At 51.3% G+C, this 27684-nt stretch overlaps 1 gene segment (V, D, J or C); it reads right to left on the bottom strand.

Annotated features, from left to right (window-relative positions):
• Window positions 1–549: 549 nt before the first annotated feature.
• LOC123347471 lies at window positions 550–24737 on the bottom strand. The segment is given in 9 exon segments: window positions 550–757; window positions 8636–8775; window positions 15495–15827; window positions 16326–16655; window positions 18333–18647; window positions 20603–20923; window positions 21222–21548; window positions 23013–23385; window positions 24705–24737. Coding segments are annotated over 9 exon segments (2181 nt in total).
• Window positions 24738–27684: the final 2947 nt, after the last annotated feature.

The following is a 27684-nucleotide window of genomic DNA, read 5'->3' as shown; positions in this document are numbered from 1 at the left end:
ATTCCAAGATTCATTGTCCTTTAAATGTTTCTTGGTTAGGTGCTTAACTTCAACATTCCTTTCTCCAGGAACTGACCGAATGTGCTACTAAGGGTATTTAGAAATCAAGCCAGTACACAGCCAACATTCATAACTTCAAATACAAAAATGATCCATGCCTACAAATAGGATGAATAGATTCAGTAGAACATAACCTTTACGGAGATATGTTACATGGCATATGTAGCATACAACACATTCTGAGCATATTTCCATAAAGCCTTATGAGAGGTACCATCACACCAATTATTAACTCATTTTATTTTGGATCAAACACAGACTTCCAGTGCAAGTTGCAAATTAAATGAGAGCAAATGAGAGACGCTTCTCCCTCGCCAGAGTCCAAGTTGACCAGACCTCAGGACACTACAGACCTAAACACACACACACACACACACACACACACACAAGGAAATCCAGTCCCTGCCATGGGACGGGAGTGGAGGATTGAGGGGTACAGGGATGAGTTCAAGCTCCAGCGTGGGCTGCCCCTGGGGATGTCCGGGGAAGGACTCTGCCCTCCCTGCTCTGGGCTCTGCAGAGCTCAGACCCTTCAGCGGCCGTTGTGGCGCCCTCTGAGCTGCCGTGGAACATGGTCCCTCCAGGTGTCCGGAGAGAGGGCAGGAGCCCGGGAGGGCTGACGATGGAGGGAGGGAATGAAGAGGATGAAGCAGTGCTGTCCACCTCCTAGGAGCCCGGAGCTGGGCGCTCACCGCACCTGTGGGACACAGAGAGCAGAGGGGTTCGGCCGGTGCTGTTGGACCCGGTGTTGGGCTCACAGGCAGCATCCTACACTGGGAGAGCAAAGCCAGAAGGGGCCTTTGGGACCATCTAGCCTGTCCTGCTGCGTAGCCTGGGCCATGGACCTGGCCCAGCCACGCCTGCGTCCTGCCAGGATCTCTGCGCTGAGCTGCAGCTCAGCTTCCAGACAGAGACACCTGCCTTGTCAAACCGCCTCAGGGAACGGGCACTGCCCAGCGGGTGCCGCACACCAACTCCCTGGGAAGCAGGGCCGCCCAAAGGGGGGGAAAGTGAGGCAATTTGCCCCAGGCCCCGGGCCCCACAGAGGCCCCCACGAGAATGCTCCGGCCCTGCCTCCACCTTCCCCCATCCCCCGGCGCCTCAGCGCACTGCGTCCAGGAGTGGCCCTGGACAGAGCTAATGTGGCATGGCTCCAGCGGGGCGTGAGCTCCCCCCCGCTCGGTAAGGGGGTGGGGCTGCGAGTTCCGGGCCGAGCGGCGGGAGCTCAGGCCCTGCTGGAGCCAGGCTGCTGCAGCACTGTCCAGGGCCACTCCTGGATGCGGCACACTGAGGCTCTGAGAGAGGGGAGAGGCGGGGGTAAGCAGCATGGCAGGGGGGGTTGGATATGGGGCTGGGAGTCCCAGGGACAGGGAGGGGGCAGAGATTCTGGGCGGGGAAGTCAGGGGACAGGGAACAGGGGGTTGGATTGTGGGCATTCTGGGGGTCCATCAGGACTTGGTGGCTAGGGGTCAGGGCAGTCAGGGGACAGGGAGCAGGGGTGGGGTCCCAGGGTGGTGGTGGGGGGTGGGATCTCTGGGGGACGGTGAGAGGACAAGGAGCAGGATGGTTTGGGGATTCTGAGGGGGAGCAGTCAGGGGGCAGGAAGTGGGTGGGGATCAGATAGGGGGCAGGGCCAGGCTGTTTGAGGAGGCACAGCCTTCCCTACCCTAAAGCTCATTCAGCAGTTTGAGGCTTGCAGACAGCTATTTAACACAAAGAGCCAAGCTGTTATTTTTTCCATGGGGGACGGATCACATGAGAAGAGCAATATCCTACACCACCTACCTCCTTCCCAACCCTACCAAGGGAGACCCCCCCCTGCATTCCCTGAGACTCCAGAGGGGTTAATTCAGTGGTTCTCAAACTTTTGTCCTGATGACCCCTTTCACATAGCAAATCTCTGAGTGCAACACCCCCCACCCCCTTATAAATTAAAAACACTTTTTTATATATTTAACACTACTATAAATTCTGGAGGCAAATCAGGGTTTGAAGTAGAGGCTGACAGCTCGCGACCCCCAGTAATAACCCCATGACCCCCCTGAGGGGTCCCGACCCCCAGTTTGAGAACCCCTGCGTTAATTTAATTTTAGCACCCTGTGTCCAGTCACATGCGTGTGCTATTTTGAGCATTTCAGTTTTCACAACATAGGCTCATCCCAGATTCTGGAACAAGCTCAAATGCTCAGTTCGTGGAGTATGTACATACGCTATACTAAAGACAAACCCACAGTAACCGTCTCCAGTTTGTGAGGGACCCCATGGAGCCAGTCTCTAGGAAACAGATAAATGCGTGGAGGTTAAGTCCATTAATGGCTATTAGCCAGGATGGGTAAGGAATGGTGTCCCTAGCCTCTGTTTGTCAAAGGGTGGAGATGGATGGCAGGAGAGAGATCACTTGATCATTACCTGTTAGGTTCACTCCAATGGGGCACTTGGCATTGGCCACTGTCGGCAGACGGGATACTGGGCTAGATGGACCTTTGGTCTGACCCAGTATGGCCATTCTTATGTTCTTATGTTCTAAGCTAAATGAACCCAAAGTTATGGAGACAGATATGAGTCAAGGAAGCCAACAGAGTATCATCAAAGATCTACAACCTATCCTGAAAGATGATCCCTCACTCTCACAGATCTTGGGAGACAGACCAGTCCTCGCTTACAGACAACCCCCCAACCTGAAGCAAATACTCACCAGCAACCACACACCACTGAACAAAAACACTGTAGTAAGTGTAGGCCCTGATAAAGGCCCAGTTGAGGCCTGAGGCCTGAACTAAAATAAAGGTCAAGGCTTTGCTAACATAAAGCAAAGTTAAGCTGTGAGCCAGAGGCAGGCCCTGCTCACAGAAGCAAGGAAAGGGCTGATGCTGCAAGAAGATACGTACCTAAAAGGTACTGAACACTAGATATCAGAATATTCACATACTTGCACATTCCACACAGATAACAAAGAACAGGCTGGCCCATCCCAATGACAGGGGCAAAAGGGTAATATGATGGAAAGAGTTGTTTTGATCGAACCAACATGTATAAGGTGAGAGGCGGCACCTTACTACGCAGAGGGGTTGCACCTCAATACGTCAGGAGTGATGTGTAACTTGTTTGTACCCGTGTATAAGAATGCATCCCTAGGGCGGTGTCTTTGTCCGGCCGAGGGGGCAGTGGAAAGTCCCACCACTGACTGAGCCGGGTCCATTGCCAAGAGGCACCTATTAGTAGTATGCCCGGTAGACTAAGTAATCTACGGGGAACTGCAATTGTGTCCGAGGTCGCAATAAACCTAGTCGACGTGACTTTGCATCTTACTAGACTCTGTGGTTATTGGGGGTTCTCGTCAGGTCTCCTTTGTCAGCTATCTGCGCAGAGCTGGAGCAGCACACAGAGGGAACACACGCACGCAGCCGAGTGATATCAACATTGGAGAAAGCAGAGCACCACACTGGTAACACCTATGACAGCAAACACTAACCCAGGAACCTACCCTTGCAACAAAGCCCGATGCCAACTCTGTCCACATATCTATTCAAGTGACATCATCATAGGACCTAATCACATCAGCCATGCCATCAGGGGCTCATTCACCTGCACATCTACCAATGTGACAGATGCCATCATGTGCCAGCAATGCCCCTCTGCCATGTACATTGGCCAAACTGGACAGTCTCTACACAAAAGAATTAATGGACACAAATCTGACATCAGGAATCATAACATTCAAAAACCAGTAGGAGAACACTTTAACCTGTCTGGTCGCTCAATAACAGACCTGAGGGTGGCAATTTTGCAACAGAAAAGCTTCAAAAACAGACTCCAACTAGAAACTGCTGAGCTGGAATTGATATGCAAACTAGATACAATCAGCTTAGGGACTGGGAATGGCTGAGCCATTACAGACATTGAATCTATCTCCCCTTGTAAGTATTCTCACACTTCTTATCAAACTGTCTGTACTGGGCTATCTTGATTATCACTTCAAAAGTTTTTTCTCTTACTTAATTGACCTCTCAGAGTTGGTAAGACAACTCCCACCTTTTCATGCTCTCTGTATGTGTATATATATCTCCTCACTATATGTTCCATTCTATGCATCCGAAGAAGTGGGCTGTAGCCCATGAAAGCTTATGCTCAGATACATTTGTTAGTCTCTAAGGTGCCACAAGTGCTCCTGTTCTTTTTGCGGATACAGACTAACACGGCTGCTACTCTGAAACAGAGTATCAGAAACCTGGAAAAATCTCTGCCTGGATGGGCTCAGGCGTTTGGTCACAAGCTAAGGTGGTTCAAAAGTTTTGGATTTTTTTTAAGCAGAATTTTTTTATTGTTTCTTTAAACAAAACACAGCAAGCAGCAAATATTTGGCCACACGCGTCTGAAACCCCAAACCATGTTCAGCTTTTGGCAGACTAATTTCAGCTTTTCAATTAAAAAAACCACAACAAATTTTGAAGGAAAGCAGACATTGTCCCTGATTTTTTCTGATTTTTAAAACCCCCTAGTTTTTGATCCAAAAAAAGTTTTGACGGAAAATGTCCAACCCTTTTAATGAGCTTTGGTGCCTTTTAGCACTAGCTGATGCTGGGAACCAGTGATACCTTGGAAAGGTGACTTGAAAAGAAGTTTTCACAAAACGGTTTGTGCCGAGATACAGGTTTTTAAATGTTTGTTCTTCCCAGGGCTGCCCAGGGGGCGGGGGAGGAGGGGGCAAGTGGGGCAATTTGCCCCAGGCCCCACGGGGGCCCCCACAAGATCATAGTGTTCTATAGGATTGCAACTTTTTTTATGGAAGGGGCCCCTGAAATTGCTTTGCCCCAGGCCCCCTGAATCCTCTGGGCAGCCCTGCTGGGGAGCCCCAGCTGTCTAAGCCGATCCTGCTTCTGGTTCCAGGCCCCGGCACCAGGTCCCCGCCACAGAACCGGCTTCACAGGCTCCTATGGCCCTTGGTGCATCTGGGCCCCGCTACGGATCCTCAGTGATCATGGCCGAGTGGTGAGTGATTGACGCTCATTGGTCCCTGAACATTTGTTCTGGCTTCTTAATTAGTGACCATTCCTTTTTGGTCATTGATTGTTAATTGCTGATTATTGAGAAGTGATTATTATCAGTTGATAATTACTAGCAGCTTATTGATCCTTCATTGTTTAACATTAATTACTGGTCTGTGAGTGCTGATTATTGATAATTAATTACAGATCACTAGGTACTGACCAGAGATAGCCAATCCCTGATTGTTGATTTCTCAGTGATAAATTATTGGAATTGATAATAGACTGTTGATTCTCATTTATTGATCACTGCTGAATCAACCTAGATGGGAACTCGCTAATTAGTGATGACGGGTGGTTGATTATTAATAAATAATGTGACAAAGTTCATCCTGTACTCTGGTGGGTCCTGCGCTTATTGGCAGATTTGCTCACCTCAGTGATCTTCCCCACAGTCTGGGTCAACTCCTCCTGTGTCTGATCAGGAGCTGGGAGGTTTGGGGGGAACCCGGGCCCGCCCTCTACTCTGGGTTCCAGCCCAGGGCCCTGTGGATTGCAGCTGTCTATAGTGCCTCCTGTAACAGCTGCATGACAGCTACAACTCCCTGGGCTACTTCCCCATGGCCTCCTCCAACCACCTTCTGTATCCTCACCACAGGACCTTCCTCCTGGTGTCTGATAACGCTTGTACTCCTCAGTCCTCCAGCAGCACAGCCTCTCACTCTCAGCTCCTTGCGCCTCTTGCTCCCAGCTCCTCACACCCACTTCCTCTCCTCTGGCTCCCCCCTGCCTGACTGAAGTGAGCTCCTTTTTAAACCCAGGTGCCCTGATTAGCTGCCTTGATTGGCTGCAGGGGATCTAATCAGCCTGTCGGCCTTAATTGGATCTAGCAGGTTCCTGATTACTCTAGTGCAGCCCCTGCTCTGGTCACTCAGGGAACAGAAAACTACTCATCCACTGACCAGTATATTTGCCCTCTACCAGACTCCTGTACCCCACTGGCCTGGGTCTGTCACAAGAAGCTTTTCTGATTATCTCTGATTGATCATTGCTCACTGTGAGGAATCTGGGCTGACAGCAAAGAAAGTCCCAGGTAACCGGACATGCGCACCTGGCCTGTAGCTGCCTGATCCGCTCCGCCCTGATTGCTGGGCAGAGTCAGCAACTGGGTCATAAGCCCAGCAGAAGTTAAGCAGCTGCCCAAAGTATTTCCCCAGAGCTGTGATAGCAGCTGCATTGGATTGTTCCAGCCTGTTTCTGCCTTGTTCCCATCTGGCTCCAGCCCTGCTCCTGCCTTGTTCCCGTCCGGCTCCAGCCCTGCTTCTGTCTGGCTCCAGCCCAGTCCTGTCCTGGACCCAGGCTTTCCTCTCTCCAGGTAACCTGGTCCTAAACCTGGGCTCTAATTTCTGACTTTGGTTTGAGCCTCTGACAACCGTAAAATCACAGAGTTGTAGGACATGGAGAGACCTCGAGAGGTCACCTAGTCCCGTCTCCTGCCGGGGGGCACGACTAAGGAATAACTAGTCCGTCCCTGACAGGTATTTTTCTAACCTGTTCCTAAAAACCTCCAACAATGGAGGCTCCACAACCTCCCTGGGCAATTTGTTCCAGTATTTACCCAGCCTGACAGTTAGGAAGTTTTTTCCAGTGTCCAACCTAAACTGCCCTTGCTGCAATCTAAGTCCATTGCTTCTTGTTCTGTCCTCACAGGATAACGAGTACAATTTGTCACCCTCCTTTTTGTCACAACCGTTTATGTATTTCAAAAATGTTACCATGTCATTCCCCCGCCCCGGCCACCCCAGTCTTCTCTATTCCAGACTAAACAACCCCAGTTCTTTCAATCTTCCCTCACAGCTCATGTTTCCTAGCCCTTAAATGATTTTTGTCACTCTCATAAGAACATAAGAATGGCCGTACCGGGTCAGACCAAAGGTCCATCTAGCCCAGTATCTGTCTACTGACAGTGGCCAATGCCAGGTGCCCCTGAGGGAGTGAACCTAACAGGCAATGATCAAGTGATCTCTCTCCTGCCATCCATCTCCATCCTCTGACGAACAGAGGCTAGGGACACCATTCTTACCCATTCTGGCTAATAGCCATTTATGGACTTAGCCACCATGAATTTATCCAGTTCCCTTTTAAACATTCTTATAGTCCTAGCCTTCACAACCTCCTCAGGTAAGGAGTTCCACAAGTTGACTGTGCGCTGCGAGAAGAAGAACTTCCTTTTATTTGTTTTAAACCTGCTGCCTATTAATTTCATTTGGTGACCCCTAGTTCTTGTATTATGGGAATAAGTAAATAACTTTTCCTTATCCACTTTCTCTATATCACTCATGATTTTATATGCCTCTATCATATCCCCCTTAGTCTCCTCTTTTCCAATCTGAAGAGTCCTAGCTTATTTAATCTTTCCTCATATGGGACCCTCTCCAAACCCCTAATCATTTTAGTTGCCCTTTTCTGAAACTTTTCTAGTGCTAGAATATCTTTTTTGAGGTGAGGCGACCACATCTGTACACAGTATTCGAGATGTGGGCATACCATGGATTTATATAAGGGCAATAATATATTCTCAGTCTTATTCTGTATCCCCTTTTTAATGATTCCTAACATCATGTTTGCTTTTTTGACCGCCTCTGCACACTGCGTGGACATCTTTAGAGAACTATCCACGATGACACCAAGATCTTTTTCCTGACTCGTTGTAGCTAAATTAGCCCCCATCATATTGTATGTATAGTTGGGGTTATTTTTTCCAATGTGCATTACTTTACATTTATCCACATTAAATTTCATTTGCCATTTTGTTGCCCAATCACTTAGTTTTGTGAGATCTTTTTGAAGTTCTTCACAATCTGCTTTGGTCTTAACTATCTTGAGCAGTTTAGTATCATCTGCAAACTTTGCCACCTCACTGTTTACCCCTTTCTCCAGATCATTTATGAATAAATTGAATAGGATGGTCCTAGGACTGACCCTTGGGGAACACCACTAGTTACCCCTCTCCATTCTGAGAATTTACCATTAATTCCTACCCTTTGTTCCCTGTCTTTTAACCAGTTTTCAATCCATGAAAGGACCTTCCCTTTTATCCCATGACAGCTTATCTCCTAGGGCCTTTCTCCAACTTTTCCACATATTTCCTGAAATGTGTCGCCCACAACTGGACACAAGACTCCAGTTGAGGCCTAATCAGTGCAGAGCAGAGCAGAAGAATTACTGCTTGTGTCTTGCTTACAACACTCCTGCTAATACATCCCAGAATTTGTTTTTTTCCCCGACACTGTTACATTATTGACTCATATTTAGCTTGTGATGCACTACGACCCCCAGACCCCTTTCTGCAGTGCTCCTTCCTAGGCAGTCAGTTCCCATTCTGCATGTGGGCTAATGGCTGTTCGTTCCCAAGTGGTTACCTTGTGTTTGTCCTCACTGAATTTCACCACTGAATGTGGGTGACTGAGTAGTTCCCGAGGATGGCTGATGGCTGGTGGCTGCATGCTGATGGGGTGGGATAGATTACTGAGCACTGGTTATTGCTGGAAGCAGTGAAGCGTGACCATGAAGGTAGCGGTTGCTGTTACCTTAAGCAGCGTGACGCCGGCGCTGTACAACAGGCTGAGCAGGAAGAGAGCAATGAAGGCAACAGGTGTCCAGAGACCGTCAGATTCCTCCTCTCCTCCTTCAGCATCGATGCCTTGGTCCTCCACTGCGCAGTGAGGAGCTGGGGAGGAGACAAACGGGCCGGTTAGAGAGGCCTCTTCGTTAAGCCAAAGAGCTGAGTGGGCACAGCAGGGAGCTCCGGTCTGTGCTCTTGGCAGGAGCTCCTGTCCAGGGCCAGAGACAGAGGGTTCCCTGCCAGGGGACACTGGGTGGGCTGCAGCCTCGGGGATTTCAGCCCCCAACTTCCATTAAATTTCACGCCCTTTGGCTCCTTTGCAAACCCCAGCCAGCAGCACTACACGCCCCTCCCCGAGCATGCCCTCCCGCTCCCTTGGCCATCCAGGGAACTGGGCTGAGACCTGCCAGTGCAGAACTCAGTGGGGCCAGGCACACCCATCAGACAGCAGCATCTTCCCAGTCAATGCCAGCTTGAGCCATGCTGGGACCAGTTCCTGGGCAGTAGCAGCACCATGGGGAATGAAGGCACCTCATGGAGACTGAGTAAAAGCTCTTCCAACTCATACCACATGGGATACCACTCAGTAGGAGCCTCTTTCACTCACCACCAGCCTGGGCTCCAATGGGGACTCCTTCCTGATGAAATGTGTCCTAGAATACTCATGGAGCTGACTGAGGAGATATCTGAGCCATTAGCGATTATCTTTGAAAAGTCATGGACGATGGGAGAGATTCCAGAAGACTGGAAAAGGGCAAATATAGTGCCCATCCATAAAAATGAAAATAAGGACAACCCAGGGAATTACAGACCAATCAGACCAGTCAGCTTAACTTCTGTACCCGGAAAGATAACGGAGCAAATAGTTTGCAAACATGTAGAAGAAAATAAGATAAGTAACAGCACGGATTTGTCAAGAACAAATCATGTCAAACCAACCTGCTCGCTCTCTTTAACAGGGTAACAAGCCTTGTGGATAGGGAGGAAGTGGTAGACATGGTATATCTTGACTTCAGTAAGGCTTTTGATACTGTCTCTCATGACCGTCTCATAAACAAACTAGGGAAATACAACCTAGATGGAGCTCCTATAAGGTGGGTGCATAACTGGTTGGAAAACCATTCCCAGAGAGTAGTTATCAATGGTTCACAGTCATGCTGGAAGGGCATAACGAGTGGGGTCCCGCAGGGATCAGTTCTGAGTCCAGTTCTCTTCAATATATTCATCAACGATTTAGAATATGGCATAGAGAGTACACTTAGAAAGTTTGTGGATGATACTGAACTGGAAGAGGTTGCAAGTGCTTTGGAGGATAGGAATAAAATTTTAAATGATCTGGACAAACTGGAGAAATGGTCTGAAGAAAATAGGATGAAATTCAATAAGGAAAAATGCTAAATACTCCATTTAGGAAGGAACAATCAGTTGCACACATACAAAACGGGCAATGACTGCCTAGGAAGGCGTACTGCAGAAAGGGATCTGGGGGTCATAGTGGATCACAAGTTAAGCATGAGTCAGCAGTGTAACACTGTTGCAAAAAAAGTGACCATCATTCTGGGATGTATTATCAGGACTGTTGTAAACAAGACACGAGGAGTCATTCTTCCAATCTACTCCGCACTGATTAGGCCTCAACTGGAGTCTTGTGTCCAGTTCTGGGTGCCACCTTTCAGGAAAGATGTGGACAAATTGGAGAAAGTCAGAGAAAAGCAACAAAAATGATGAAAGGTCTAGAAAACATGAGCTGTGAGGGAAGATTAAAAACTGGGTTTGCTTAGTCTGGAAAAGAGAAGGCTGAGAGGGGACATGATAACCCTTTTCAATAACATTAAAGGCTGTTACAAGGAGAAGGGAGAAAAATTGTTCTCCTTAACCTCTGAGGATAAGACAAGAAGCAATGGGCTTCAATTGCAGAAAGGGAGATGTAGGCTGGACATTAGAAAAAGCTTCCTGTCAGGCTGGTTAAGCACTGGAATAAATTGCCTCGGGAGGTTGTGGAATCTCCATCATTGGAGGTTTTTAAGAGCAGATCAGACACACACCTGTCAGGGATAATCTAGATAATATTTAATCCTTCCAACAGTGCAGGGACTGGCCTAGATGAGTTCTCGAGGTCCCTTCCAGACCTTTGAGTCTATGATTCTATGACTCCCCGCTGACCCAGGGGTGGACCATTCCACCACTGATAGGGCCCTGGGTCAGGACCCGGTGGAGTCGGGTGGGCCCCTGGCCCCCTACCCTGACCATCACCCCCTCTGGTGACGGCCCCTGGGTTTGGCCATTACACTACACTCCCCTGCATTTGAGGGCCTCTCTATTCACCCTGGCTGCTAGGCCACGCTACCCTGCACTCAAGGGCCACTATGTTCATTCTAACCCCTAGGAAACAAAATCCTGCACTTGAGGGCTGATATATCGACCCTGGGCACTAGGCCACACCGCTCTGTGCTCATGGGTGGCCGTATTGTCTCAGCCCATTAGGCCACACAGCCCAGAACCCAAGGGCTGCCACTTAGACTCTGGCAATTGGGCCGCATTGTGGTGAGGCCCAGGACAGTCCGGCAGACTGAATCTGCAGTGTCAGCATGACCCTGACCCACCCCGCAGTGCTTTATTCTACATTTGTATCTGTCCAGCCATGGGCTACTCTTAACTCTCTCTATACTAAGTTACAGACCTTTACTGCCCAGTACTTTCTCCCCATGGAGGTACTTATACATATCAATGAAGCCATCTCCTGAATGTCTCTTTCAGCCAATTCGTCTCCTCCTATCTCTCACTGGAAGCCATTTTCTCCAGCCCTCTAATCATTTTTCTAGCTCGCTTTTGCACCTTCTCCAATTTTTCAACCTTCTTTTGAATATTGGACAAGAGAATGGCCACAGTGCATGGGACCAATGGTCCAGCTACCCCAGTATCCTGTCTTCCAACAGTGGCTGATGCCAGAGGTATCAGAGGGAATAACCAGATCAGGGCAATTATTGAGTCATCCATCTGCTGTTGTACAGAACCAGCCTATGACAGGCAGAGCCTTAGGGACAACAAGAGCTTAGGGCTGCATCCATGACCATCTTGGCTAATAACCTTTCATAGACTTATGATCCATGAACTTGTCTAATTCTTCTTTGAACCCAACTATATTTCTGGCCATCACAACATCCCCTGACCACTAGTTCATAGACTCATAGACTTTAAGGTCAGAAGGGACCATTATGATCATCTAGTCTGACCTCCTGCACAATGCAGGCCACAAAATCTCACCCATCCACTTCTATAACAAACCCCTAGCCTATGTCTGAGTTATTGAAGTCCCCAAATTGCGGTTTGAAGACCTCAAGCTGCAGAGAATCCTCCAGCAAGTGACCCGTGCCCCATGCTGCAGAGGAAGGCGAAAAACCTCCAGGGCCTCTGCCAATCTGCCCTGGAGGAAAAATCCTTCCCGACCCCAAATATGGCGATCAGTTAAACCCTGAGCATGTGGGCAAGACTCACCAGCCAGCACCCAGGAAGGAATTCTCTGTAGTAACTCAGATCCCAACCCATCTAACATCCCATCACAGACCACTGGCCATACTTACCTGCTGATAATCAAAGATCAATTGCCAAATTAATTGCCAAAATTAGGCTATCCCATCATACCATCCCCTCCATAAATTTATCAAGCTTAGTCTTAAAGCCAGATATGTCTTTTGCCTCCACTACTCCCCTTGGAAGGCTGTTCCAGGACGTCACTCCTCTAATGGTTAGAAACCTTCGTCTAATTTCAAGTCTAAACTTCCTAGTGTCCAGTTTATATCCATTTGTTCTTGTGTCCACATTGTTACTAAGCTTAAATAATTCCTCTTCTTCCCTAATATTAATCCCTCTGATATATTTATAAAGAGCAATCAAATCCCCCCTCAACCTTCTTTTGGTTAGGCTAAACAAGCCAAGCTCTTTCAGTCTCCTTTCATAAGACAGGTTTTCCATTCCTCGGATCATCCTAGTAGCCCGTCTCTGAACCTGTTCCAGTTTGAATTCATCCTTCTTAAACATGGGAGACCAGAACTGCACACAGTATTCCAGATGAGGTCTCACCAGTGCCTTATATAACGGTACTAACACCTCCTTATCTTTGCTGGAAATACCTCGCCTGATGCATCCTAAAACCGCATTAGCTTTTTTTACAGCCATATCACATTGGCAGCTCATAGTCATCCTGTGATCAACCAATACTCCGAGGTCCTTCTCCTCCTCTGTTACTTCCAACTGATGCATCCCCAATTTATAACTAAAATTCTTGTTATTAATCCCTAAATGCATGACCTTGCACTTTTCACTATTAAATTTCATTCTATTACTATTACTCTAGTTTACAAGGTCATCCAGATCTTCCTGTATGATATCCCGGTCCTTCTCTGTGTTAGCAATACCTCCCAGCTTTGTGTCATCCGCAAACTTTATTAGCACATTCCCACTTTTTGTGCCAAGGTCAGTAATAAAAAGGTTAAATAAAATTGGTCCCAAAACTGATCCCTGAGGAACTCCACTAGTAACCTCCTTCCAGCCTGACAGTTCACCTTTCAGTACAGCTCGTTGTAGTCTCCCCTTTAACCAGTTCCTTATCCACCTTTCAATTTTCATATTGATCCCCATCTTTTCCAATTTAACTAATAATTCCCCATGTGGAACCGTGTCAAATGCCTTACTGAAATCAAGGTAAATTAGATCCACTGCATTTCCTTTGTCTAAAAAATCTGTTACTTTCTCAAAGAAGGAGATCAGGTTGGTTTGGCATGATCTACCTTTTGTGAAACCATGTTGTATTTTGTCCCAATTACCATTGACCTCAATGTCCTTAACTACCCTCTCCTTCAAAAAATTTTCCAAGACCTTACATACTACAGATGTCAAACTAACAGGCCTATAGTTACTCAGATCACCTTTTTTTCCTTTCTTAAAAATAGGAACTATGTTAGCAATTCTCCAGTCGTACGGTACAACCCCCGAGTTTACAGATTCATTAAAAATTCTTGCTAATGGGTTTGCAATTTCATGTGCCAGTTCCTTTAATATTCTTGGATGAAGATTATCTGGGCCCTCCGATTTAGTCCCATTAAGCTGTTCAAGTTTGGCTTCTACCTCGGATGTGGTAATATCTACCTTCATATCCTCATTCCCAATTGTCATCCTTCCATTATCACGGGTTGACTCTGTTGTGGGAAGAAATACTTCCTTGTGTTTGTTTAAACCAGCTGCCACTTAATCTCAGTGGGTGACCCCTGGTTCTTGTGTTATGTGAAGGGGAAAATAACACTTCCTTATTTACTTTCTCCACACGAGTCACAATTTTATAGACCTCGATCATATTCTCCCTTAGTCAATTCTTTTCTAAGATGCAAAGTCCCAGCCTTTCTAATCTCTCCTCATACGGAAGCTGTTCCATCCCCATGATCAATTTTATCCCCTCTCTGTACCTTCTCCATTTCTAATACACCTTTCTTGAGATGGGGCAATCAGAATTGCATGTGGTATTCAAGCTGTGGACATACCATGGATTTATATGGTGGTATTATGAGATTTACTGTTTTATTATCTGTCCCTTTCCTAATGGTTCCTACCATTGTTACCTTTTCTGACTGTCACTGCATGTTGCCTCCAGAACTGAATGCTGCTCCAGTATCGGTCTCCCTAACCCCGAACACAATGGTGAAATCACTTCCCCTGCACCCCACCCCGTGTTCATACATCCAGGGATAGAGCTGGTGGGAATGGAGGCTCCTAACTCAGTCTCACCCGCCGCCTAGCTCCCAGCAGACATGACACCAGATTCCTGGGGGCTCTGACTATCACCTAATGTGGTCCGGTGAGGACGGATGTCCAAGGAGTTCTGATGCCAGACTGGCTAGGGCTACATTGAAAGACAGGTGCAATGGTTAAGAAACAAGTCTTAGAGATGGGAAATCAGGGCTCGATTTCCACCTCTCTCACTGACCTGCAGTGTGACCAGAGACAAGCCACTTAGGCTGAGGTCTTTAAAGGACTCTTAGAATATAAGGTGCCCATAAAATAAACTCAATATTGCAGTGGGAGTTCGGTGTCTCACTCCTTTTTAGCATCTCAAATTTAATCCCTTTCTGTCAAAATATCCCCTTCCAGTCTCTGTCTGCTTAGACTATCAGCTCCTTGGTTCCAGAACGTTTGCTCTACGTGTGTTCATGTAGTGCCCATCCAATGGGGCCCTAACCTCAGTCAGGACATCTAGGAGCTGCAATATCATCAATAACAATGGATGGATAGCAACTCACTGCAGAGGGATGGGCAGGTAGAAACATGCACTGCATGAGGATGGATGGATGCAGAGAGGACATTGCCTGATTTTCCATGTATGAATGAATGGATATGGTAGAATCAAAGAGACAGGTACTGCAGAGGGTAGGATGGATGGATGGATCCTGTGGAAGGATGAATTGATGTAGACAATCAATAAGGAAAGAAGGATGGCTAGAGAGAAAGAAAGAAGGGTGGATGGATACATCTAGATATTGTGGGAGGAAGCGTGGGTGGGTAGATAAGACACACGGACACTCTCTGCAGAAGACACACCCTTCATCACAAGCTCTAGCATGGTGCATTTTATTTGAGCATATTCCACACACAGCCACGCTCCGCACACCAGAGCTACCACAGCTTTACACACAGGCTCAGAGGAATCCCAGACCCCACGAGGTTCCTTGGCCATCTCAGATATGCCGTGAGGAGCCCGCCGGGCTCTGCTCCTCAGTAGCAAGTGACATCGGTGTCGGACAAGATCACAGAGACATTGACGGCGGTGGGTTTACCGGAGGCTTTGTCCACGCTCCGGTGGATGAAGGTCATGGGCAGACCCTCGTGCCCCACCACGCAGGCATAGGTGTCCCCCCGCTCCCATTCGGACGCCAAGACATTGAGCTTGCTGTAGATGAAGTAGCGCTCCTCCTTCCCAGCCTCCCGCACGGGGCCGATGTTGGTGTAGGCTTCCTGGGGCACGGGCCGGTCCTGCTGGGTCCATGTCACCAAGATGTCTCTGGGCCGGAAGCCAGAGGCCAGGCAGGTGATGGTGGCTGATTCCCGGAGAGCCAGTTCCTCAGCGTGAGGAGGGGAAATGTAGACAGAAGGGGCACGGAGGGAGACCACTGCCATGAGAAACAGTGAGAGGTTAATGCTAAGGATTGGGACCCAGGAGTCCTGGCTACCATCCCCCACCCTCATCCCCCTACAATATCCCACTAGACCCCCCAAGCCCCTCCCAGACACATGGACAGAATCCAGGAGTTCGCGCCACACTAACCCACTAGATCCAAATCCCTTCCATGAAAAGGGGCTAGAACCCAGGAGTCCCAGCCTCCAGTCTCCCTGTTCTAACCCACTACATCCCACTCCCCTCCCAGAGACAGAAAAAGAACCCAGGAATCCTGACTCTCTGTCCCCTTCTGTCTCATCAATTTGCATATTTCGACCCACCCACAAATTTGTAACTCCCAGTCCCAAAGACCTGAAACCAGATCAGAGCTGGTGCCCCCTAGAGACAGAAGGTCCCGTGTCCCATTCCCCACACCCTGTGCCAGCCATTGCCCCGACCTGCGGCCCGATTGGAGCTGGCGCCCCCTACAGGGGAAAGGCCGAGTTCTTACTGTGACTTTTGCGGATGGTCTTGACAATGGCCGACGGGAAGTCTTGGTGCTTCACGGTGCAGGTGAACTCCTCCCCCGCCTGCCACTCCTCCACGCACACCCGCAGGATGCTGGTTGCACTGTAGGTGCCATCTTCCTGCAGCACCGGATCCCTGGAGACCACGGCCAAGGGGCCCCCGCTACCCCGGTTCCAGGAGACCTCCAGGCTGCCGGGGGTCTCCATGCCGCTCACCAAACAACTGATGGTGGCGTTCTGCACTATGTAGAGGTCCTCCAGGGAAGGGGGAAGGAGAGACACCTCCAGAGGGTGTCGATTACAGTTGCTGACACCTGGTGGGGGCAGGAGGAGGCGTTGAGGGCTGGGCTGAGCAAATATGTCAACAGGCACCAGGTGGTAACTGAGTGCCTCTATCTCAGGGGTGCAAAGCCCAGGGGCTGTTTGGGAAAGGGGCTGAGCATCATTGGACTTGTAAATAGGGCACTGGGTTCCCTGGTGGAAGGGGCGGGACTCTCATGTTATGGAGCAGCGGGAACAGTGGCTGAGATTTTTCCAGCCAATCGAGGGATTGGGATTCCTGAGTCCCATTATGGTTATTTTGGTCTCTGGATCCCAGGAGCAAATCTGAAGGTCTCCGGTTTTGTTGGGAGAAAGCCCCATTGTGGAAAAAATGGCCAGGGACAGACCTGCCATGGTTACTCAACTCACTGTCCTTCCAGACACAAATTCATGAGCTCGATGACCCGCCTGAACTCAGCGTGGTTATCCCCATTTCCCAGAGATGGCAGCCAGGACACAGAGGATAAATGACCTGCCCATGGCCATGCCTGGCACCCAGACCCCCCGATCTAACCACTAGACCCCACATGGCACCCACAGCTCAGGACGGAGCTTGTGTTCCCCAACCCCTACTCCCTGCACGGACAGAAGGGCCCTTTATATTTCACACCCATGGACTGCCCAGGTCCCTCAGAGCATGAGTCCCGCAGCTCCCACTGCAAGCCGATGGGGGAGGGGAGAGCTTGTATCTCTTTAGAAATCTCAGCCAGGGAGCCCAGACTGATTGGATCCCTAGCACCCAGGGACAATGGCCTCTGTTGAATGTTCTCTGAAGGATATGCATGGTCTGGCTCATGAAACAAGTTTGTAAAGTGGATCCTGCTGGAGCTGGGATTCCAGATTCACATGGATGCCCAAGCCCCACGGTGAGGCAATGAAGCTGAGGGGTTTCTCTCCTTTGTTTGCATGAATTTGTCAGCTCCTGAATCAGATACGGAATCTGCCCCACCTCAGCTCATCTTTTCCTCAAGAACAGGTTTTAATTGGATGCCTGTCATGGCTGCAGATCCATGAAGACATTCCTAATGTGCCGACAACAAATTTGAGGAATAAGAAGGTACCATAAGGACAAAATTGTGAATATGTAACCGTGGGAATCCATGTCCAAGTGTGAAGCAAACAGCTCCCACGGGGATCCATGGTTAAGAAGGAAAGAAAATTTTCAGCGAACTGCCTCCCTGCCATGAAAGACCTCCGTGAACTTTCTGTAATAGCAAGAGTGTCCATCCCAACGTCTTGGCCAAAGCACAGCCCAATGAGATTACATTCTGCACCCTCCCTTAAATTCCCTTTTGCAATTAGGACAGTTTTCTGCACTGCCTTTCGTGGTGATGGGGTCTGTGATGGGGTCTGTGGAATAATTTCCTCCAGGGGTGGGTTAGGATCCCCATTACTTAGGGCATTTCAGATTGGATAATGCCTTGGGAATACAGGGAACTCTCCCACACTGGAGTGGAGGGGGCGTTCCCCACCCAGCTCAGGTTGCAATAAATTGTGCAGTTCTTGGTTTCACCAAAGATGGTATCATAATGGAGATAGAAATCCTTCATTGCCACCCCTCTCACCACGGCTCACATGGAGTCATGCAGTTGTTCATGCCATTGGCTGGATGGGATAAGAAAGCGTGTGAACATCCCCAAATCAATACCTGCCTCTGAGAATCCACTTACCGAGGGACACCTTTTCCACAACACTCTTGGGCTCTTCCATGGCCGGGTGATGCACTACGCAGGTGTAATTTCCTTCTTCTTGACTTTGCTCAACCTTCAGGATGCTGTAGGCAGAGAAAGTGCCACTTTCTGACACAGGGCCATTGTTGTAACTCGACTTGAGTTCCGGGGAGTTGTTCTTCAACCATGAGATGCTGATCTCTTCTGGGTAAAAGCCGCTAGCTTCACAGATGAAAGTCAAGAAGACTCTGTTCCCAGAGATGTCTTCGTGGTAGGCTCGGGAGACGGAGACTGAGGGCTCCTTCTTATTGATTTCTATGAAAAGGAAGAGGGGGAAAAGAAGAAGACTTGCTTTGCTTCTCTAGGTTAAGGACTTAGCTCCAGCAGCTATCACTGTGTGAAGGGCCCAGGGAGGGCAGTTGTTCAGGGTATGTGTGAAGCTAGACCAGGCAAAATAAAAACCCAACCACTGAGCATCATCTCCCTTGAAACTCAAATGCCTGGACCTTCACCCAAGAATTCAAATGAACTCCCAAGCCTTCCCCGCAGAGTGCACAGTGACCTTCCAGATCCTCAACCTTAAACGGCAACAACTTAACATCATCATCTTCATCTTCATCACCATCATCATATTCATCTTCTTCACCTCCCTTGTCTTCATAACCACTTCCTTCCTCTTTATCTTCATCTTCTTCAGAGCAAAACCTTCATTACCATCCTCTTCATCATCTCCTTCAGCATTCTGACATTCTTTCTCCTTTTCTCCTTCAGCATCTTCATTTCCTTCTTCATGGTCATCGACATCATCGTCATCTCCTTCGAGATCATCTTCAGGATCATTATCCTCAGCTTGGTTGTACAGTGACGCAGATGGACATGGTTCTTTCAGCTAGTCCTGCGTCGCTAACCTGAACCCTCACCCCAAACACTGAACCACACGATCTCCTCTTCTCCCCACGTCTCCACCATGCATCATCATCACATGGGGTCACTGTAACGGTGCAGGACTCGCCCCTGCGGCGCCTCCTGCTGGTCATCTCGGGAATTAGCTCTCCAGCCTCCGGAGCGCCCTCTCAAGGCAAGTGTCCTGCTGCCGCTTGGCCCCCGTGTCCCTCCCTGGACTCCGGTGCCTCTTTATCTGGGGTGCTGCCCCCTGGCAGTAACCCCCCAGTCTCAAGGTTTACCCACCCCAGAGAACCCCCAGCCCCATCCGCACCTCGCCTCAGTCGTAGGCTACTGCCAGTCACCAAGTAGCCCCCATGCCCTGGGGCAGGCTGCAGTGTCAGCCGCTCATTGCTAACAAGGAGGGTTTGGGCCTGCTGCCTTCCTCTGCCCTTGGGCTGCCCCCTGCAGCCCCAGTACCTATTCGGCCTTATACTAGGCCGCAGCCTGGGGGGCAGTTCCAGGCCAGGGCTCCCCAGCTCCTCTGGCCTTCCCCCAGCCCTGCTCTGCCTCAGGTTCGCTCCCCAGCAGCCAGGCCCCTCCCTCGCAAAGGCCAGAGAGAGAGTCTGACTGGGCTTCTGGCTCGCAGCCTCTTCTAGGGACCAGCTGAGCCTGACTGGGGCATGGCCCCACCTCTTCCTGCCGTCCCCAACCAGCCCAGGCTTTGATCCACAGCCTCAGCCCTCTCCCAGGGCTGCTTCAACCCTTCCCGGGCTGGAGCGGGGACCACCCCGCTACAGTCACCCACCCATTGCTCACTCCGGTGGAGCCTCTTCCCTCCTTCAAACGCTCCCAGCAAAATTCAACACAGTTGAGATTTTCAAAGGCTGGTTAAGGGATTTGGACACCTTGGGTATTTCAGTGGGGTTTGGGCACCTAACTCCACTGGACACTCTGAGAGAGTCTCACCGGAAATAGCCCGGAAAGGCCAGATGGCGGGTGACAAGCACCAGCCGGATTTCCAGAGGTAAGAAGTACAGACGCACGTCAGATCAGAGTCCCTGACAGGCCACATCCCCGTTTCCCAGGGAGCCCAGGGAGTGAAATTCTTGGAGGAGCTGGAATTTAATGAGCAGGAAGGGAATCCTGGGAGAACTGTGCAAGTGGAAATTAGTGAGAGATTGAGAGTGAGAGATTCACAGGGGAAATACTAATTCTACCCGCAACAAACCCTGTGCTGAGGGCCTAGGCGCCGCTAAAGTCCTACTTGGGGGCTTAACTGGGACATAAAGGCTGCCTAGGACATGTGCAGGGTGAGTTTCACCCTCTAATCCCAATTCACAGTGACTGGCGGTTGCCTTTCCCTTGGAGACGCCAGGGCTCCTCACCTGTATTGCTCATGGTTATCTCCTCGGTTAGTTCTCCAGAACAGGGTGTGGTCACTTTGCAGGTAAATTTGGTGCCTTGTCCCCATTGTGCCAGCGACACAGGGTGAGAACTGACCAGGCTGGTGGTCCCGTTGCTGTTCTTCTTGGGGGGTTCTGTCTTCGCCGCAGAGCTGACCTGCCCATCCACTTTCCATGCGATTCTGCTGGCTGCTAAGTCATAGCCCAGAACTAGACAGGTAACATGACCAGAATGTTTGATGACGTCTTCATAGGAGGGTTTGGTTAAGTAGATGGTTGGGTCAAGTGAGCTTCTGAGGCAGGCTGAGAAATGCAAAGAGACGTCATTGACCAGTTCAAATAATGTGGAAAGGCAGAAAAGGATGATTGAAATCTAATCTATCCCTCCACCTCCATCAGAACACTCCTAGTGTCCCTCCCAGCCAGCCAGCCATGGTATCTCTTTCTCTTCCCATCCACCTGCAGCACCAGTTTCTCTATGGCACTCCTATGTCTCCCGTCACACTGGTGTCTAGGTGCAGTCCCACCTGCCCTTCGGCAGGGCTGGTTTCTCAGTAACTCTCCGCCCCACCTCCCCGCCATGCACGGGCCCAGCCCTCACCCAAGCACTTGCTGGTGTTGTGCATGGAGAGCTCTGCTCCCACTGCTGGGTGGGTCACTTGACAGGTGTAGACGTCCCCCTGCTCCCAGCTCTGCTTGGTGACGTTCCTGCGGCTCTGCCCCATGTAGAAGCCGTCTGTGCCCATGGCAGGGGAAAAGGCCGGGGTGGGGGGGCTGCTCTCCTTTCCATTCACCAGCCATTTCACGTCAGTGTTGTTGGGTTTGAAGCTCAGGAGGAGGCAAACCAGCTCCAGCTGGCTCCCTGTGGAGCTCTCCTCGCAGGTGGGGACCAGGAGGTGAACCTGGGGTGGTGTTGTCGAATCACACCCTGAGAGCAGAGAGATGGGACAACACAGTCCAGTGTCACTCTCTATAGATCCCCAGTCCCCTTCCAGAGAGAGGGCTAACGCTACAGTCCTCCCAGCACCAGCAACCCCCACCTTGTTGTGGTACGTTTACACTGAGTACTTTAATCAGCCTCCAGGGCTGAGATTTTTCACAGCCATGTAAGGGATTAAAACAAATGGGAACAGGGCCCTTAAATCATCTAGGCAAATATTAAAAGCCTCCAGGCTTCTTCCTGCATGTGCTGCATGGAGTGTGTTCTCCCTGGTAAACAGCAGGGACAAAGCTGGAACCTGAGCTGTGTTTGTTTATTTGAACTAGTTTCCCTCAATTAATGTCCCCTATTTAAGGGGCACCGTGGCGCTGCACAGCCTGACATGGCATCAGAAGATAACCTGGGAGAGGACTGACTGTGTCTGACTACGGATAAAGGGTCAAATCCTCAGCTGATGTAAGTCGGCTCAGTGCCACTGACTTCAGCGGAGATCAATCGATTTACACCCGTTGAAGTTCTGACCCCAGAATGCCTAGGTTCGCGGCTCTGGGCTTGTATCCATTTCAAACGATGCCCCAGAACAGCGGGAGTGCAAGGAACACACCCAGCTCCATGACAAAGGTGGAACCAGTGCTAGCTCCTGAGGGGGAATCGGCCCTTTAAGGCCAGTGGTTGCTGGGAATTGTAGTCCCATGGGGCTGCTTGTTGCTGGCTATAGCAGCGAAAGCTTCTGGCTCAGTGCTGAGGAAAGCGCCTAAGGGAGAATCTCTAGATGTGGACAGGCAGGGGGCCTAGGAAACATGCAGGAAAGGTGACCTAGTGGAAAGGGGGGGTGCTCCCCATGCAGCCGGCTGAACGCTGGGGGGCCCTGGTGGCCGGGTCCCTGGGCTCTGAGCTGCACTGGTTCTGCTTTGAGGCTTTGGACTGACGCGGCGAATGGGCTTTGTTCCACCTCCCCAGTGGGAGGGGGTTGGGTGGGTTTGGGGGAGGGGGAGGGTGAAAGGCAGTGAGCCGAAGATTCCCCTGTACAGAGGGGCCAGCATGAGGCTTAGGTGCCATTTCAGCCCGGCTGCGGGTCTAAGATTTCCCAAGGTGCCTAAGGGATTTGCATGCCAAGTTCCCATGGGAACCGGGTGCCTAAATCCTTTAGGCAGGGCTGAAAAATCCACCCCCTTAGTGGAACGTAGGTCTCTGCCCAGGGCGCCTTTCACCCTAAGGTTTCCCTCGGTCAGGGGTCCATGGAGGGGGCGCTGGGGGCAGGAGATCTGCAGTGACAAAGCACCAGGGCTCAGTGTGTTTCAACACTGGGCCCAACTTTCCCCAGACTTTCAGGGGGAGGCTTTTCCAAAGGCACCTACGGGATGTGGATTAAGATTCACTGGTTCCCGGACCCTCTAGGCACTTTGAAAAGCTCAGCCTGGCTGTCCCGCCCTCCCCTGCCGCGTGTCTTACACTCCTGAGGGAACTTCTTCGACGGGGTCTGTGGTGTCCCTTGATGTGTCACATCACACTGGTAGGTGTCGCCCTGCCGGGACCCAGCAGGGATGATCAGCAGGCTGCTCCGGGTGAAGAGCCCGTCACTCATCGTCACCTCTGGGAAAGTTGTGACCCCCTGGGTCACTTTGCCCGAATTCCACTTGATGGCCACTGGTGCTGGGAAATAGCCAGTTACGAGGCAGGCCAAGCTCGTGTCCAGGGGAGCATTGCCAGTCTTGGGGCAGCAGGGAACCAGGGGGAAGATGGAGGGGGGTCTGGGGTTCGCTGGAAAAATAAAGAGAATGTAAGAGAAACCATCAAAAGGGGAAAACGACGTGGGACCTTGGGCCTGTCACAGACCTTCTCTCTGCCTTTAATGCCCCATTGTGCAGTGGTGTCCTAGCGATGGGCGAAAAACACGAGAAATGAGATTCTGACCTCGGCCGTTCCAGTGTAAACCTGGAGCAGCTCCAGTGGAATAGCTCTGGTTTTGTGCGAGTGATGCTGAGAGGTGACTCTGGTCCTTTGAGATCCTGGAGTTGAAGCCAGCTCCCTGAGTCCCTTCCTCTATTTGATCACAAGACCATTAGTTAAAGCTAGAGAAGAGCCCTCCATGAGTTATGGATGGATGAGATAACCCAACTCGCGCCCTTTCTCCTCCGGTCCCTGCCCTTCTGTGCAAACAGAGCTTTCAAACCATACACCTCGGCCTCTGGGCTCTTCAATCCGCCTCTCCCAGACACTGACAGGTCCAGGGGAGATTCACTGAGGGTGAAATATTCACTCCCAGGTGGTTTTCCCAGCTTTGCAGTACTTTGGGGGTTGCAGTCCTGATTTCTGGACTGTGGTGAACTCTCCATGACTCAGAGTCCTTAAAGCCAGCTTTGGCCTCTCTTTCTAACTGCTCTGCTCGACCAGAAGGTGGGGTCTTGGGCCAGGAATCGCCGGGGACATGCCGATCACAGTGATCCCTTCCTGTGCCCTGAAACTCCACCAATCGATCAGTTCTAAACACGTCAAATTGCAGTGGACATTCCACCACCAGTCACGGTGCGAGGAACCACCCAGCTACTTCTCACCACCTTCACAGGAGCAAGGACAAGAAGAGACTCTTTGTATAGCAACAACAAACTGCCAGGAGACGTTAAAAGAAAGAAAAGATGCTATAAGGGAGACATGATACTTGCTTCAGATTCTAGTGTACAGGGCATCTATCTATCCCCATAGACACCCACTATCAATCTATCCATCCTGGGTGGGTGGGAGTCAGGACTCCTGGGTTCTCTCTCTGGTCTTTGCAAGGTTAGTGCAGATGGGGCTGAAACGTCACCTCCTGGGATCTGTCCCCAGCTGGGGAAGTGAACAGGGATCTCCAAGATTAGAGTGGGGGGCTGGGAGTTCTATCCCCAGTTCCAGGACAGGCGTAAAGTCTCCTTCTTCACCTTCCTGCATGGCAGGTTCTCAAAAAGACCCCCCAGGAGGCCTCAATCTTTTCTGAGCTCTGCGGCCTTCGTAACTGAATCTCTGGGGAAAACCGACCAACAAACAAACAAACAAAATGGGCTGAAAGAGGAAGTTTACACAAGTGAAAGTCACAGCGAGGTTGTTTTTTCACCCCGGTTTTAGCCTCCTGCATCACCCACCTGTCCAATTTTCACACCTTCTCACCAGCTGTAACAGTGAAAGCTCCCCAGAGGGCATCATCTCTTGTTCTCAAGCTATAATTATCCTGACTTCCATCGGGGGGGGAAGGGGAGGGGATGTCTGACAGGCAAAGATACCTCAGAAGAGCTCCACCACAGACACAGAGCAGAGCTGGGCTCCCGGACAGAAGCCCCCAGTCTCCAGTGCTGGGCCACGACCCAACATGGCCGGTGATTTGGTGAGTCCATGCCAGGAAAGTGGCTGCTATTGGCTTGTCACAGGGGTGCAGAGGGTGTTTTAACCCCTTCAGAGATAAATGGGGTGAAGCGTGTGCTAGAGAGGGGAGCAAGACGCCTGGGTTCCCTCCCCAGCTCTGGGATGGGAGTGGGGTCCAGCCATTAGAGTGGGGGGCTGGGAGCCAGGACTCCTGGGTTCCCTCCCCAGCTCTGCAAGGGGAGTGGGGTCTAGTCATTAGAGTGGGGGGCTGGAAGCCAGGACTCCTGGGTTCCCTCCCCAGCTCTGGGATGGGAGTGGGGTCTAGCCATTAGAGTGGGGGGCTGGAAGCCAGGACTCCTGGGTTCCCTCCCCAGCTCTGGAAGGGGAGTGGGGTCTAGCCATTAGAGTGGGGGGCTGGGAGCCAGGACTCCTGGGTTCTTTCCCAGGCTCTGGAAGGGGAGTAGGTTAGAGCAGGGGGCCTGGGAGCCAGGAGTGTTGTGCTCTGTTCTGACCCATGAAGGGCAGTGGGGTACGTCCCCTGTGTGGGCCCAGTACCCGGGCAGGGTGCAGCTCACGGCTCCCCTGCACAGGCTGGACATGCTGCCCAGGCCAGGACGGGTAACAGGCCAGGCTGTGCACCCCCCAGGCAGAGACGGGGGGACAGAGGTGCTTATCTCACACTCCGGCTATTAGCTGGGATAACAGCTTTGAAAGAACTGTAGGGAGCGAGCCCAGGGCTGGGCTAGCAGGGGCTGCAGGTGGGGAGTGAGGTGTGTGGGGGACCCCAGAGCTGGGTTAGCAGGGGGCTGCGGGTCGGGAGTGAGGGGCACCAGTAGAGGTGCCGGGGGAGCCCAGGGCTGGGCTAGCAGCGGGTTGCAGGTCGGGAGTGAGGGGAACGGGCACGGCCGGGTAGAGACGGCTGGGCTAGCAGGGGGCTCCAGGTCAGGCGTGAGGTGCAGCAGCAGGGCTTGGGGGGAGCCCAGGGATGGGCTAGCAGGGGCTGCGGGTCGGGAGTGAGGGACACCGGCAGGGCTGACGGGGCAGGGGGCTATGGGGCAGGACTGAGGGGCACCAGGGGTTGCGAGGTGGGACTGAGGGGCACCGGTAGGGCTGGGCTAGCAGGGGGCTGCATGTCAGGAGTGAGGGGCACCGGCAGGGCTGGGGCGGGGGCTGGGCTGGGCTGGCAGGGGCTGCGGGTTGGGAGTGGGGGGCACCATCAGAGGTGGGAGCCAGAGGAGCACAGGGCTGGGCTAGCAGGGGCTGCAGGTCAGTAATGAGGGGCCCCCAGCAGAGCTGCAGGGGACAGCGATGGGCTAGCAGGGGCTGCAGGTCAGGAGTGAGGGGCACCGGCACAGCTTTGGGGGCAGGAGCGCAGAGCTGGGCTTGCAGGGGGCTGCAGGTCAGCAATAGGGGGCACCAGCAGAGTGAGGGAGGAACAGGGCTGGGCTGGCAGGGGGCTGGAGCTCAGGATTCAGGGCCATTAGCGGACGTGGGGCGCTCAGGGTTGGGGGGCTGCAATTAGAGGTTGGGGGAGCAGCTGAATTGTTTCCAAGGGGGTTTAATTGTCTCCAGCCAAAAACTTTCTAACCTGAGGCTCAGATTTCCCCTCTGGCGTGTCCCTGGTCAGAGGGAACCCCCTGACCTCAGCGAGTGCAGGAACGCGTCTCCCTGAGCCGGCCCTGCCTCCCTGCAGCAGCTCTGCGCTCATGCTCCATGCTGAGAGCCGGGCGGGGGGATTCCCAGCACAGCTAGATGTGAGCGCGGCTGCCTGGGGCTGGACGTAACTGGCAGCTCAGAGGCGACAGCTCAGGGCTCAGCTTCCCAACTTGGCCTTTGAGCTGAGCTGGCTCCGTTTCTGCGGCGCACTCAGCTGGAGACGCGTTGGGCTTCCTTTCCGGGGGAACGAGCTCTGACGTCTCCGGCTAAAGCCCACTGGAGATGCAGACCCCGTAAGTGCTCCCCAAGGCGCCTCAGCTCTGGGCACCTAGAAAGTGAGGCAGCTGGACTTCTTGGGAGATTTCTCCCGCAGCGTTTGGGAAAGTGTCCAGAAAATCTTCATCCCAATTGGTTAGAATCCGAGTGGTTTCTTGAGTGGGAACCTGGCTAGGAAGGCCGTGAGCTAGGGGTGGTGATAACCAGTCGACTACTGAGTTTGGGGGAGGGAAGGTTTTTTTCCCGAACCCCAGAACTATGACCCTAAACCAAACCTTAAACCCAACTACTTAGACCCCTAACTCTGTCCTAGCCCCCTAACCATGACCCTAACCCCAGCATCCTAACCCCCGACAGATGCACCCATTCCTTAACCCCAACACCCTAATCCTCCCCCTTTCCCTAGAGTCCTAGCCTCATCCTTAACCTCGGCTCTCTGACCCCTCCTCCCTAACTCTGACCCCCAACTCTGACCCCCTCTTCAAACCCAACCCCTAACCCCTAACCCCAATGTCCCAACCTTCTCCCCCGAACCCTGACTTTAGATTGCTCAGGCTGCAATGGTCGTGGGATCAGTAGAGTCCTCATTGTTATTTCTCTGTAAAGCTCCTGGTGCGATGGGTCCTGGTCCTAGACTGGGTTTTCTAGACCACTGTGATACAAGTACTAACAACCAATTATACCCCTAACCATAACCCCAGCTCTAACCCGAACCTCCCCACCTTGACCCTCTGAGCACTAGGGTTTCTGTGTCTCCAGTCTGGTATCAAGCATCCCAGCCTCAGAATTATGAGTCATCGTGGCAAACTGACCCGTTGGGGTAGGACCCAAGAGTCTCACTAACTCCCTCTGGAAA

Source organism: Mauremys mutica, chromosome 13 (genome assembly GCF_020497125.1).
Source record: "Mauremys mutica isolate MM-2020 ecotype Southern chromosome 13, ASM2049712v1, whole genome shotgun sequence".
Taxonomy (NCBI): domain Eukaryota; kingdom Metazoa; phylum Chordata; order Testudines; family Geoemydidae; genus Mauremys; species Mauremys mutica.
The sequence above is the reverse complement of the archived record's forward strand: the minus strand, read 5'-3'. Positions and strand labels throughout refer to the sequence as shown.